Consider the following 15,186-nt stretch of genomic DNA (forward strand, 5'->3'; position numbering starts at 1 on the left):
CTGGCCTCTACTCAAAACACTTCCCAGTCCCATTCTCCCTTCTAGTTCCATCTCCCAAGAAAGGAGACTGAGAAACCCAAAGTGGACTCACACCTGAAGTGTGTTCCTACTGGGAACTGGGGTTTTCTTTGATCATTATCAAGCCCTTAGTGCCACACAGAAAATTACCCTTCTGTGGAACAGGAAGCAGACGCCAATTAATGCATAAAGTGAACGTCTTTCTCCTTAAAATAAATAGCTAAACCAGAAAATCTGCATCTCTGCATGTGGCTGCCAGCAAGACCAAGACCACACAGGATAAGAAAAGAAAGAAAATAGAAAATGTCAAGGAGGGAATACTAGAGGAAGGGGAACAAAGCATAGACAGATACATTCCTGAAAGACTGTTGGGACTCTCGGGAGAAGCCAGGTGAATTTCCTGCTTCTGATGTAGGCCTCGGCCTGTCCCTATAGCATCAGAATTATAGCACACAGTGCAGAACCAAGGATGGTGGTGCCCTGGGAGAAGTGAAGCTGTGTGCTCCGAGTATTTGTGAATGACTGGCAAGCATACATCTGCCTCCATCCCAAAGCAAGTTTTGTGAGCTGGGCTGGGCCGCCAAGAAGCCATGCTGGGCCCTCCTGGTAGGGACCCTGACAATAAAGAGAACTCAGTATGTCTGAGTCTTTGCTGAGGGTGAGCGTCTGCATTTCTGTTTCAATAGTGTTTAGCCTCTCTGATAGAAATTCCACATGTATCAATTTCACACTACAGTTTAGATGAGCCAGGTATCTGTGTGAAAGTGATCAGAAATTTCTTGGACCATCTTTGAGGTCCCGTCCATTTTCTATTTCTCTGTCACAAATGTTATGCCACAAACTACAAACATGGGCCTTCTCAATAGCTAAAAATACATGTAATTAGCCCAACCCTTAGAGAAGCTAATAGGATATGTTGGGATTAGGGAGGGAAAACCTCTTATTGTTTGGAATATGGTAGGGAATGAGTGAATAATGACATGCACTTATTAAATTCATTAACAGGCCAACTTCGCACCATAAAAATAAGCACCGTATCTATGTGTCCAGGCTTAGAAAGAAATCAGGGCAGTATAACAGAAGTCAAACACGAAACTAAATTAAAACAAAACAAATTCCATAGGAATTTTTGTGAGAAAAGTCTCACTATTTGAGCTACAGGGAGATGGCCATGTTCTCCTAGTGGTGAAATTTAAGTCAATGTCTATCTGTGTGTGTGTGCATGTATGTGTTTTCTGTATGTACACAGACACACACACACATATAGTCTACCCTGGGGCACGGCCAACTTTAATTCCTAATCTGTACTGTACATTTACTAGGAAGGCCACCTCCAGTATTGAGCTGGCTGGCTCCCCAGTCAGGATCAATAGCACGATTTAGCACACTGGGATTTTCTAGTGAGATTCGGGAACTGGAGTACAGGCAAGGTACCAAGCATTTCAGTAGGACTAAAACATCTGCATTGGCCTCTGCTTCCTTATGTGTTCACCGTAACAAGTCACTTGATTTAACCATTGAGTCAAAGCAAAAGACCAGTGCCCATGGGCTGTAGTAAGAGCCCTGATCTGACCAGAGATCAGGGCCAGGGGAGCAGGGCAGGCAATTCATTAATACTTATTCAGGAGCCCCTGGATCCTGACCATGGGCCAGGCAACATGATGAAAGGTAATAAGAAGTATTCCAGAAAACAAAATCAGGGTCCATGCAATAGTTTCAGACAACTATTTCTGTAAGCCATCTGCAATACTGCATCATTATTTTTAAAAGAAAATGTGAACATTTACAGAAGTGAGAAGAAAGTTTTGTTTGCTTTTGTTTTTCAAATAAGTTCAATAAATCTCAAATTGCACACTCTGAATTAGGGGTTGTCTTCCCTTTTTTGCCCCCAAAATTTCTTGATCGACTACAAGGAGACCCAGGGTTCTTCATTTCTTCCCCAGTGTTGTTAGTTGGCTTCTGAAGTGGAAAATCAAGGGATTCCTTTCTGTAGAGTAAACAGCATTTGGGATTCCTGGGCATGAAGACTGTTCAGGTGCCATATGCTGTACTGTTTATATTCCACTCACTACATGGCGAGAGGAAGTAAAGGACACAAGATGCCTCCTGTTTTTATTCACCCTGTTTTCTCATTCTTGAGCCAGCCTATCTTTCAAACTGTTCTTCGCTAGGCTGTAAATCACGGTAAGAGTTAATCCCAATTCCATTAAGTAGAATATTTTGATAATTCAGCCTAGAATATCTGCCTCCTTTTATATGAATAGGATTTCAAAGCTGCATTTTAGAGCCCACCTACTCTAACCCCCCATATTTGGCAGTTGAGGAGTCAGGTGGCTGCTCATTACCTGGGGTGCCACTATCTGTCCCGAGTTATTCGTCCCAGCCCATCTCTGGCCAGTAAGTGGAGGTTCATTTGAAGCCAGCTCACACCAGGGATGTCTGTAAACTCAGCCACAGTTTCAGCCAGCACTGCTGCTATCTTCACTCTGAACCTTTCAAGGCAGTTGAATGCTGACAGTCTCATAAATTCACTCACCTGTTTCCTACGTGTGCGGCTCGTTGCCAGTCCCCCGAGACAGTTTAAGGCTGACTAGGAAAACTGGGGAAACGAGTGAGGACAGGCAACCAAAGTAAGAGCTGCAGAACCGTGCGGATTGTGCTAAAAAGGCACAGAGCCAAGCAGACAGTGTCTAGACTTTAACTGGCCTCTCCCAGCGGAGAGGCGTGCAGGGAGGAGGGGAGAGCAAGGCCGGAAAGCCTGCTTGGTTTTTGTTCAGCTAATGCAAACACATGACACAACCTCTGACAGGCTCCAGGCTGGGGGTTCACTCTAAGACATTTCTTCCCAGGGGCTGGAATTCAGCTGGAGGCCGGGGAAATTCTGCTAATCCAGCAATCAGAAGGAAGCTGGGAATACTTGTTTTAATTCCTGGGAATCACAGTTCCCAAACTAGACTGAGTAGTGCAACAGCCCAAAGTAGCACACTGTGGGTACAAGAAACCAGATGTTTAAGATTTTCATGTCTATCATCTCTGCTTATCTATGAGGAAAATCTACAAAAACACAGAACTGGCTTTTGATGGAGGCCTAGTACAAAAACTTTGCAAGAGTCTGAACAAAATCAATTTATAAGATGCCCAAATGTAGAAATGACCACCACAGTCTAATAAACATCATATGACTCAGAGATAACGTTGGGTTTGGAGAGCTTTGCACATCAGTTAGAAAAAAAGGTGCCCCTTCCTGTGGGTGGGCAGACAAGCCCTGTACCACACACAGGTACATGGCACATCTGTGCAGTGAACAGTCTGTACAACCCTACCTAGCAACTCAGCTGGCGTTTTAGAGCTGTCTTGCCATTTGGCCTTATTTAATGCGGAACACTTGTGAATACATCTGGAGAACAAAGAAATTGCCTTAAAACATCTCCCAAGGCTGGGCACTGTGGCTCACGACTGTAATGCCAGGGCTTTGGGAAGCTGAGGAGGGAGGATCACCTAAGCCCAGGAGTTAGAGACCAGCATGGGTGACAAGGTGAAACCCTGTCTCCACTAAAAACACAAAAATTAGCTGGGCCTGATGGCACATGCCTGTAGTCCCAGCTACTCTGGAGGCCGAGGTGGAAGGATTGCTTAAGCCAGCATGTAAAGGCTGCAGTGAGCTAAGATTGTGTCACTGCTATCCAGCCTAGGCAACAGAGCAAGATCCTGTGTCAAAAAAACAAAACCACCACCACAAAAAAATCCCCCAGACTCCTAAGTCACTGATCATTAGGCTGCAAATGCTCCATTGTAAAAACTGCATTCCAATGTGACTCAGAAGTAACTGGACCGAATTCCAAATGGAAGTCATGCCTGCCATGTCTGTGTGGCCAGAATGGCCAAGTCTGACCCGTCATTCCAGACACATAGCCATATAACAAGTGATATAACCCGGAAAGTGAAATGATGGGCCTCTACAATGCTGAGTGCATGTTACCCAGCGCAAGTGTCTTTGGTTTGTTTTCCAACTTCCACAAGTAAGACACAGTGACTATCAGTCATTTTTCAGAGCTCAGCTGGTGGGTCACTTCCTCCTGGAAGCGCTCCTGAGCCTGTTATGCTGGGTTAGGTTTTCAGCCCTGTCCTAATACTCCTCACATTGCATCACTTTGAGCCTGTGTTCCTGTCTGCCTCCCCTCTGGACTGCAAGCTCTTTGGGCACAAGGTCTCTTATCCACCAGCACTAACTCAGTGCCTGAACAGATTTGCAATACCTTTTGCCTTCCTCTTTTGAGCTGACTTTGAAAAATTTTACTTTGTCCCAGATGAGTAATGAAAAATAGTGTACTGAGACTTTGTGCAGTTTTATCTCTGCATCTAATGTGAACCTGGTGGTTCGTGAATGTTTGGCAGCTCCTACTGCGGCCCAGACACTTCAGGATGACCTCTCTGTGATGGTGAGAAAAGGAAAATAGAGGAGAAAGATGAAGCAAAGAGCAAAGAGCAACATAAGGAGTGGTAAAGAGAGCTGGCTCTACGGCCAGGAAGGGGTGGGTATGTAAGGCTGGCATCGGACTGGCTGCAGACACAGCAGCCCCTCCCTAGTGGGACTCCAGGTCTGTGTGCAAAGTACCAGAAGCTGTGGCCTTGGCTCCCAAAGGGACAAATTCCAGCTTGCTCCAGGAATACTTCTTACCCTGTCTTTGAGAGTAACTGGCACTTATTTTTGAAATAATGAAAGCAAAGGATCCTATTCCTTTGCATTATCACATTTTCCACACCAACAATTTGGAATTTATTGCCTGGTAACAGGTCATGCTATGAAGACCACAGCAAAATGAAAATGACCACCCAAGATATCTGTTTGCTACCTCCATACATACATCTTTTTTTGCCTTTTCTTTCTGTTTTCTTCCCAGTTATTTCCATTCACTCACTCTACCTTTAGGAAAACCTATGCTGGCTTCCTATCCTACTGCCTCTGCACAGGAGATGCTCCATGAGTACTTCAATCTCTTCCTGGAGGAATGACAGAACTGTGGCTTCACAGAAGCAACACTATATAGAAGTTTAAGGGCAAGATTAGGTCAGTAGAAGCAAGGGTTCTGATAAAAATTCTGGGCCTTAAAGCATCCACTGAAATAAATATCCTAGTTTTCTCTTTAAAAAAGAAGGTGATACACACATATACACATGCGTGAATGTGTGCTCAAACACACGTGTGTACACATACACAACATGAGCACACATATACACATGCGTGAATGTGCGCTCAAACACACGCGTGTACACATACACAACATACACACATATACACATGCGTGAATGTGTGCTCAAACACACATGTACGCACATACACAACATACACACATGTACACACACATACCCCCCATGGCTTTTGGAGTTCATCCCATAGAGATGTCATGAGGATGATAATACCAACTAACACTGCACACTGTGTGCCAAAACACTCTGCTTTACATGTAAGAGCTTATTTCATTCTCACAACTAACCTATGGGGTAGATACTCTGGATTAAGCACATTTTAGAGATGGGGAAACAGGCTCAGAGAGGTTTTAAGTAGTTTTCCCAAGATCACATGGCTACTAAGGGCAGTGCTAGGATTTAATCTAGCTTCCAGGTCTGAGCACTAAGCCATTATGTTATACTTCCTCTCAAGGTTAAATCAGTATCAGAGTAACAACCTGAGCCAGCACAAAGGCTATGCAAATAAAGACAATGCCTAGTGGATGTTTATTTGTATATTGAGAATTCTCTTGGTGAAATCATTAGTCAAAAACATTCTTTGTCCGTGCCTCGTAGGGACTGGTAAGTGGCCCTTCATTTCTTGCAAGTATTTGTTTTTGGTGTTGACTATATACCATGAGTGGAGGAGATCTTTTCCATGATCTAATCGAGTAGACAGGCAGAGACACGGAATGATTCCCATTCTACTGGTAAGGAAAGTGACTTCAGGGAGGTTAAGTAACTTGCACAAGGCTCACAGCTAGACAAGGCCAGAATTCAAACTCAGTCCACTGCCTCAAAGCCCTCGCTCTTAACTGAAGCTACAAGTTAGAGACATTACATGACTTTAAAAAGGTGCCCAGAAAAGGGCAGAGCAGGATTTCTAAGTGAGACTCTTTCATTGTTCTACAATGTTGCTCTTAATAACAAAATGGGTTTGTTACAGAGTCTGTGAAAAAGACAGATTTAGGCCTGGCATCGTGGCTCACGCCTCTAATCCCAGCACTTTGGGAGGCTGAGGCAGGTGGATCACTTGAGGTTGGGAGTTCGAGACCAGCCTGGCCAACAAGGTGAAACCCCATCTCTACTAAAAATACAAAAATTAGCCGGGTGTGGTGGCAGGCGCTTGTAATCCCAGCTACTCAGGAGGCTGAGGCAGGAGAATCACTAGAACCCGGGAGGCGGAGGAGGTTGCAGTGAGCCAAGATGGCACCACTGTGCTCCAGCCTGGGCAACAGAGCGGGACTCCATCTCAAAAAAAAAAAAAAGAAAAAGAAAAAAAAGCAGACTTGGAGACACCCAGAAATGAGAACAAGACAAGACAAGGAAAACGGGAAGAGAAAAACAGCAGACCTCTGGAATGGTCACAAGGTAAGATAAAGTTCCACACAAAAAGCTGCCATCTACTGGCCATACTGATTAGGTGGACAGGCTGAAAAGGGCCCCAGCTCCCCAAGTGGAGTCTTCCAAATTCCGAGAGGGCAGGGGCCATCTATCCCACTGCCATGTTTCAGGATTTTCTGAAGTAGTGGCAAGAGGTGAGGAAGGGGAATTTCTGCTAAAGCCCTTACATCCGACCCCTAATGGCCAAGAAGCTATGGTGGTAGCAGCTCCTTCAGAACAGGGATCTGTATGGTAAGGCTTTTTAGTCCGACACTGTTCCTAATAGTAGCATATGTGCAAACTGATTAGCATAATGCCTGACACTTCTGTAGATCAATAAATTACACTTATTAACTGTCATTGAAGGATAAGAGGAAAGACAGGAGAAAAGACAAATTTTGCCTCAGACATAGGATTTTAAATCTTGAAACAACAAAAAGTATAGAAAGACAGAGAGATGTTTTCCTTACATCAATTCAAGCCAATATCCCATGACATACACACACACACGCACACATGCATGCACGTGTAAATCTGGGCCTGCAACATGTGATAGCTTTTGTCATGTATCACATGACTTGTTTGGCAACAGCTTGGCTGGTCACAAATAGTGTCCAGGATTATTCAAGGGATATATGGGGGGCATACATTCAGACTTAATCCTGGGAATAGCTGATTGGTGATGGCTTCCAAATGAGCATCTAAAGTCTACGAAAAGATTAAATGGAAATCCTCCAACCAAAGCAGGAAATGAAGATTTATGGGAATTATTTTGTACTCCAAATACCCAAAGAGCATTCTATTAGCAAGTTACTGCCAGGCTGCTGCTAATGCAAAAGCTGTTATCTGTGACAGCAGCAGCTCTTAGAACTTTAGCAGAGCAACTGTTTACTTCATCAGAATAGCCAAGAAAATTCTCATCATATTTTGTTGATGGGGACAATGTTAGAGGGTCTGGCTTATTTTAAGGTGTTCAGATTCATCCAAAGAGCTTAGAAGCTTGGGCCAAAATCTGGTGTAAGTGCTGTTTTCCTGACATTTCATCCATTTGCTAACCCAGTTCTATCACCTATTACCCCATGTTGTTTTTGTCAGTTTCATACAGTCCCAAACTCTGCCTTCTAATTATCTTAATTTTGGCTAAAGATGTGTCAATGTTTGTCAAATTGGACTGATTTTTCCAGCAGGGATGGTAAATAGCTTTCATCTCATATAGACTCTCATTGCTAGTGGCTACCTAGAACATTGCTGAGTAGGATTTTCAAACCTTCTCCAAGTTCAGTAGGAAAGAATTCTATGATTGATTAGAAATGTGTGTCATGGGTAAGGGAGAGGGTAGTGGTAATATGTATGTCATGTCTGTGCCATCTCTGAAAGGCCATTTACCACCCCACCTTTTTCTCCTTAAGCAATCCCTGAAGTCCTGCCCCTTGGATATTGCATCCAGTGCCTTGACATCGTGACGATTCTTGTGATCCCCTCCTTTCTTCAAGAGGAATTTTCCCTTCTCCTAACATGTGGTATTTTATTTAAATAAAAAAGTTAGTATGTTATTTTCTGATAAAATATGAAAATAAAATATGCTAATTAAAAGCTGAGAGAATATAGAAAAGACTAGGACAAAGAATAAAATGACCCATAAATCCACTACCTACAGATAATTCCTAACACATTTGTTTGTACTTTTCTATAAATGTTTACAGTTGTGAGAATAAAGCTGGGGGGTGTGTGCTTTCTAAATTAAATTATAATCATTTGCCAGAGCTTCAAAATGTTTTTGTAAATGCTTTTGGTGGCACATATAGCTGTTCCATGATTTATTTAACCCTTCTCCTATGGTTGACTATGTAGTCAGTGTTAAGTTTTTTCCTGTCATAAATAACATGACTGACATCTTATGTAGAGTCCTTTCAAAAGTAATAATGACCAGGGCAAAGTGGTCTAACAGAATGATTTGAGTTCTTTGCTGAATTTAATATAGATTACAGTGAGTCCTGGAATATCTATCCATCCACAAAACAGTCAAGAAAGCTCCCCAAAGCTGATCTAAAGTTTACTAAAACAGATTCATGTCAACAAAGGCTGTATTTCACTGTGTTTGCTGCACATCCTTGTAGCTAACAAGGAAAGCCATCTATTGTTAACGAGTTAAAATGTTAAAAATAACATCCAAATAGTAAATCTCATATAGAGGGTTAATTTACCTTTCATCAATTATTGAAGGTTTGCTGTTGTTAAAACATTGATTAAAAACTTGCCAAATGTTACCTGGGCTAGACACCAAGAGAAGAGACAGATTAAAAGATGGTTGTATTTGGGCACAGAGTCATGTACCCTAGATCATCCCTATCCCTCATTTTCTTCATGGTAACTTTTCTGTATGTAACTTCATGGTAACACACAGGTTCATAGCCTCCTTTCTGTACCGACTCCCTCCGTCTTATTGGATGGTGCCAACATGGGCCAGATGTAAAAGTTCATGAAGCTATACATGGAAGATTTGTGCATTTTGCTACCATAAAAGGATCTTACAAAGGAAAGCCCTACATTAATGTAAATTTAAAAAACAAACAGCAATAATAAGTATAAAACTGCTAGTTACTATATAGTTATAATAATATAAACTGTAGCTGCCACGATTTAAAGCACCTGGACCCACCACTAGATTGTAAATAATTTGAGGGCAGAGACCATGCCCTGTGCTTCACTGTGACTCAGGTCACCTGAGTACCAGGTGCGCTCAGCTGCAGGAGGGAATAGGCTCGATGAGGACAGTGAAGGGAAGGCCACGCCATTCATGGCGTCCTCTTAGAGAAAGTGCCCCTTGCCAAAATAGCAGGAGTCAGAATAGAGCATCCTAGACAAAAAGTATGCATTTGCCTTCTGAGGACATTATTCATCTGGCTTACAACATGAACCTATCTAACTCTACTTTTCCCTATTAACTGGTATCATTAAGCTAATAAATTTATGTCTGTTAGAAACATTCTGCCAGACGTCCAGTTATTTGAAGAGGACTAAGACAAAGAATTCATGACATTTTCAATTCTCATATGTGATCACTGGTATTTACAGCTCATCCTTTACTTTCTGTTCTTGTGGCAGCATATGTTGCTCTGCCTCACTGACTTTGAAGACTTTCTTTTCATCTTTGGGGCACTTCCTCTGGGATCATTACATCCACCTCAGCCCACAACCAGATTGTCACCTCATGGTTCCTCTCCAACTTGCTTCTGTGAGCCTGGGGATGGAGTCTTGGTTTCTGTCACCCAATCCAGAGAGTTCTAAGAGAACTGTAACGTGTCCACCTTCTAAAGCCACTTGCAATGGCCAGGGCCTCATATGCTGGGTGCTTGTCCTTCTGTTCTGGCTAGTCCACAGAATCCCTGCTATGTTTTACACCCCAATTTCCAGCAGTGGTCTCTAGAATTGCAACAAGTAGCTTATTTACCAAAGGATAAACAAGCAAGAGATCATTTTAGTGATCTCTTTAGCTTTGTTAATAATACAAGTTGTGGCTCCAAGAAGATGCAGTCAGAGATACGGGTTAGATGCAAGGCTTACTTGAGTCTACCATCAGAACAATTCTAAAGAACACAGAGGAGCTCCCGAATAAAACCCCTAGTGGTTAACTATATGCTGATAATAGGGTACAAATGAGGTTAAGAAACGTGGCCTCAGAAGGACAAAGCCCTCATAATCTTCTAGTATTGCACGTCTAGAGCTAAGTGAAGTACATCTGTTTGTAGAATTGTTACTGTTCTCTCTTAGGTAAAGCACTCAAAGTTCATGGCTCAAGCATGGATCCCTTACTGGAACGAGGATTCTGAACTACAAATCAGTCAACTGTACATGTGACTTATCATAATGAATTTCTAGACCTGGAATGCTGGGAATCATAGTGACAGCAGAGACATCCACCAAAGGAGAGTTGGGATATGCTTGGGTACTTGCCAGGGCTGTCTTCCTAAAGCAGGCAGTTGGGCTCACAGGGTTCTCTTCAGCCCGTCATGTTAAGAGTGACAGATAACCACTGACTGAGCTTCAAGGGCACACACACTACCGCCTGTGTTCTTAACATTTTCCCAGGCTCCGTACCATGCATCCACCATCAACACTTCTCAATGAACTGCAGTAATTCCCAATGTGAAGGGGATGGGAAAGGGTTGAAGAGCAGGCTCACACAGGCCCCTCCCCAGATAATCTAGAAAAGGCGTATCTGTGTAATTGTTAGTGGAGGCATTCCCTCTGCTGCTGCCCTCTCTGCCTAGTCCATTCACATGTTAATCTACACACATCTAGAGACATACGCTGCACCCAGTACCCTCTTTCAAGCAGACTACAGAGTGCATGGGTGTGTGTGCTCAGGTGGATGTGGCAGAATCTGGAGGGAGGCTGGCTGAAGGTATAAGCTGCAGACAGAGTAGTAAGAGAATGAGCAGGTAAGAAAGAGAAGCAGCAATGAGACAGCAATCACGAGGTGCCAAGGAAGTAGGAGACCATGAAACACATTCAAAACAATATGACACTCTGCTTAATGAGTTTGTTTCTATTTTTTTAAATACAAGGTTTCGTTCTGTTGCTCAGGCTGGAGTGCAGTGGCACCATCATGGCTCACTGCAGCCTCAACCTCCTGGGCTCAAGTGATTTTCCTGCTTCAGCCTCCTGAGTAGCTGGGACCAGAGGCGTGTGCTAACATGCCCAACTAATTTTCTTATTTTTTGTAGAGATATGGTCTCACCATGTTGCCAAGGCTGGTCTCAAATTCCTGGACTCAAGTAGTCCTCCCATCTTGGCCTCCCAAAGTGCTGGGACTACAGGCATGAGCCCCTAAGCCCAGGCTCCTTAATGACTTTTGTTAATAATTTTGAGAATCTAACCAAATGGGACTGACATAGACTGGCATTAATACTGATGACAATTACCTTTTCCCAAGTGGTGAGCAACTCTGATTCTGAAGTTTACTACAGAGGCTCTGGCTGCTTCAAACATCAACATGATTTGTAAAGCGATTAAAATTTTTTTAAAATATGCTGAATTAAATATTTACGGTTGCAAAAAAGCAAGAAAGCACCAAGACACCTCAATTTATTTTCTAAATTTCATTTCTAAAAAGTTCAACAATATTCGTACAATTTTAGCTGATTTAAAGTTTACAATAGATTCCTGTCAATAAAGACTGTAAATATCATGATGTGACCATTTCTGCAGACCGTCCCTAGAGTTAACAAGGAAGACATTTAAACGGCAAGCACCACTAACTACAAGATAAAATGCTTTAAAAAAAATCCAAATTTCCATTCCCAGAGGGAGAGGGTTAATGTACCTCCTCATCAATAGTTAAAGGTATATTATTATTAAATGGATTAAAAACTTGCCAACTGTTACTTGGCCAGGCACCAGGAAGTTGGAATAATTAAAAGATAATAATCCTTAATAACCTGGAGCCATGGAATGTAACCTAGCTCATACCCACCCCTCGCTCTTTTCATTGTGACCATTTCCACACACTGAGTTTACAGCCTCCTTTCTCCACCAACACACTCTGTTTTTACATCTCAGTACTTCTCTATTTTGCCTTCTTCCCTGTAGAGTTTGCCTGGGAATTCTGTGAGAGCACTGGATGCTCTTCTACCTCCAGCAGGAAATTGCTGCTGGGGGAACTTCCTACCAGGGATAAGTTTTCCCTGTGAGGAAGGGGGTTGGGAGGGGTGTGTGTCTTGCAGGCCGCCTAGAATAGATCCCAGAACTTGGGCCACACAGCCTGGTGAGTGAACCAACAGCCTCCTCACACCTCATATTTGCATTCCAGTTCACTGAGTGATTTCACACACTGGCTGGCAATTCTTAAGCCTGCTGGAAAACCAACCAGGGATCCACCTCATCCATCACTGGTCTGCAGCTGCCTTTTGAGGGCCACAGCAGGGGATGGAGGAATGTTTCTTAACCAGGGCTACATCAGCCAGTGAAGGGGAATACTCCCTCAAATGTAAACCCTGGAAACCAAATGGGTAAGAAGCAGACATGGAATTCAAGATGGGCTCCAAAGATAGACAGGTGGGCTCAGATCCTGCTTCAGAGCTAACTAGTTGTATGACCCTGGGCAAGTTACCTAATCTCCTTAAACCTGTTTCCTGCTCTGTAAAATCGGGATAATAAAACCTACATTATAGGGTTTGGGAGCTTTAAAAGAAATAACTGCAAGTAATGTACATAGCCCAATGTGTGGTATACAAAAATGTACTTGGTAAATGTTAAACCATTGTGCTTGGAAGTGGTGTGGTCTAGTAGTCAAGAGCCTTGGGTCCGGAGCCAGACTGTTTGGGTTCAAATCCCACCCTTAGCATTTAGTAGCTGAGAGCATTGGGTAACCTTCTCTGACTCAATGTATCTGTCATTAAAGTGGAATTCTATTACAACACAGCAGATATTTAATAAATACTAGCTACTTTTATTTCATTGGGAGTAAAAACAGTTGAGTTTCCACCTCAATCAACAACGTAGTGGTGAATTAAATGAGAATTCAGACCAATGCGTATTTTTTAAAAATTGTGAAGACCTTGTATGCATTTATGACTTTTTTGGGCAGAGTCAAGCTGCGATGCTAAGGGTGTGGTTAAACTGTAATATGAAGGAAAAAATTCAAACGGGGAGCATAAACCACCCACCAGGGAGCTATTTCTTTTGTAATGTGCATTCCATTTCTTCTCCCTCATGCTTTTTAATTCCTTCCATATTTCCTGCCATAATTATCAAATGTTTAGTTTCTGACCTCACTTTCCTGGAGACTGGAGCCCGGGGAATTTAGAATTGTTTATTTTCTGTCCATAAACCTTTGAGTTAATGGAGGGGCTTCTGAGCAAAGAGTTTGTTGGTTTGTTTGTAGTGTCTCAGGAAGGTCGTTAGAGTTGAAAAAATTGGTACAAAAAAACAAGCGCTGAAACGCTTTAACTGGAAACTCGAGCCCCCAAAGAGCAGAGCAATGGATTTTCTCTTACACTTGCGCAACGTTACAGGGAACATTTCGGAAAAGGCCGTTACATGGCCCAGATGATAACACATAACCCGAGGGCACTTCACAAAGAAGAAAATACAGTTCAGGGAATCATGATCTCACTTTAAAAGAGAGAAAGGAAAATTAATTTTGCCCCAAAAGAAGAATCCGGAGATTCCTCTGCCCCTGTCCCCCGGAGACAGACTTGGGAGGGAAAAGTCCCCAACTACTCTGTCTCCTCTGAAGTGAAGGAAGGAACTGAGGCGCCTTTTTTAACTCGCTGCTGCTCCAGTCGCCGCCTCGTCCCCGTCGGCCCAGCCCGTCCCCTCTCCTCCTCCCCGCTCTCCCTCCATGTTAGCCGCGTTGGGGCTCCCGCTTACGGCCCGAACTACTTTTCCTGCTTTAGAGATTTAAGTTTCGTGAGTAGCATTTCTGTTCACAGCATTCCCCCAGCTCCACCCCGGCCCACCCCAAGGACTGAAACTCGCAGCGCCACCCCGGGAGAGCATCCCCAGGATGCGCGCCCACCCGCCCAGCGCGCAGACCCAAGCGGCCCCGGGGACCGAGTTCGGACTCCTCGGCCCCTCGCCTACCTCGGCGCGGACCCAGGCGACCGCCACCAGCGCGAGCGCGAGCGCGAGCCAGCGTTTCCACATCTGCGGAAGAGAGAAGAGAGCGGGTCTGAGGCGCCGGGCCCCGCGCCGACCTGGGAAACTTGCTCGGGTCCCGCAGGCTCGCTCCCTCCGCCCGAGCACCCCCGGCCGCCCGAAGAGTCCGGCCTCCGCGCCTCGCGCCCTGCGCTCACCGTGGTACGGTCCAGGTCTCCGAGGGCACGGGGCAGGACGGCCGCAGCGAGCTCTAAGCGGAGGTTGGAGCTCCGCCGATCGCCAGCCTCGGAGGAAATACGACCTGGGCTCGCCGCCCCTTAAGACCTCTCCTTCCCCGCCTGCCTGCCCACCAGCTCCTCCCCATTCTCCTCCCCCTTCTGCTGCAGAGGCCCCCGCGGCTCCCGCTCCCCCTCCTCCCGCCCCCTGCTCCGGGGAGCCCGCGGGAGTCCTGGCGCCGCCGAACCCCTCTCTCCGCACGGCCCCTAGTACGGCGCCCCTTCGTCCCACTGGACGTGCAGCGGAGGCAGAGGGGGCGTCCCGTGGGGCCCTGCCACAAAGGGGGAGGGGGAGGGGAAACTCCACCCCGGGAGGGGCTGCTGGCTGGCGGCCGCCCGGGCGGGCTGCGGCTGTGGCCAGGTGGGCGGTGCCGCGGGGGGCCCGGGAAGGGCCGGGACTGGAACCTGGAGGTAAAGACGTCCCGCGGCCTGGGAAGCGGAGCCGCCCCCCAAGGCTGAAGGGGGAGGCCCAGGGAGGCAGAGGAGACCGCGCATCCCGGGGTCGAGGGTGTCACGGCAACAGGGCAGCGGGGCACCGGGAAGTGGGTGCAGGGCCGGGAAGACCGCCCGGCGTGGGGAAGTCTGCTGTGGGTTCTACGGTGCATTGTCCTGGGTGAGGTGGCGGGCGCCCTGCTCTGCTGGGAAGATCCTGAGTCCAGCATTTGCCGGCAGCCTCATC

At 45.3% G+C, this 15,186-nt stretch overlaps 1 protein-coding gene across 1 annotated transcript in view; it reads right to left on the bottom strand.

The window, feature by feature from the left end:
- The window catches only part of FSTL1 (follistatin like 1), a 54,277-nt gene extending 39,675 nt beyond the window's left edge, over positions 1–14,602 (bottom strand). The window contains exons 1-2 of the mRNA XM_003893980.3: positions 14,430–14,602; positions 14,218–14,280 (exon numbers count right to left, since the gene is read on the bottom strand). Coding sequence (XP_003894029.1) covers positions 14,218–14,280 — 63 coding nt within the window. The 5' untranslated portion in view covers positions 14,430–14,602. The remainder of the gene's footprint in view (positions 1–14,217; positions 14,281–14,429) is intronic.
- Between the last annotated feature and the right edge of the window lie 584 nt (positions 14,603–15,186).

The sequence above is a fragment of the Papio anubis genome, chromosome 2, assembly GCF_008728515.1.
Source record: "Papio anubis isolate 15944 chromosome 2, Panubis1.0, whole genome shotgun sequence".
Taxonomy (NCBI): Eukaryota; Metazoa; Chordata; class Mammalia; order Primates; family Cercopithecidae; genus Papio; species Papio anubis.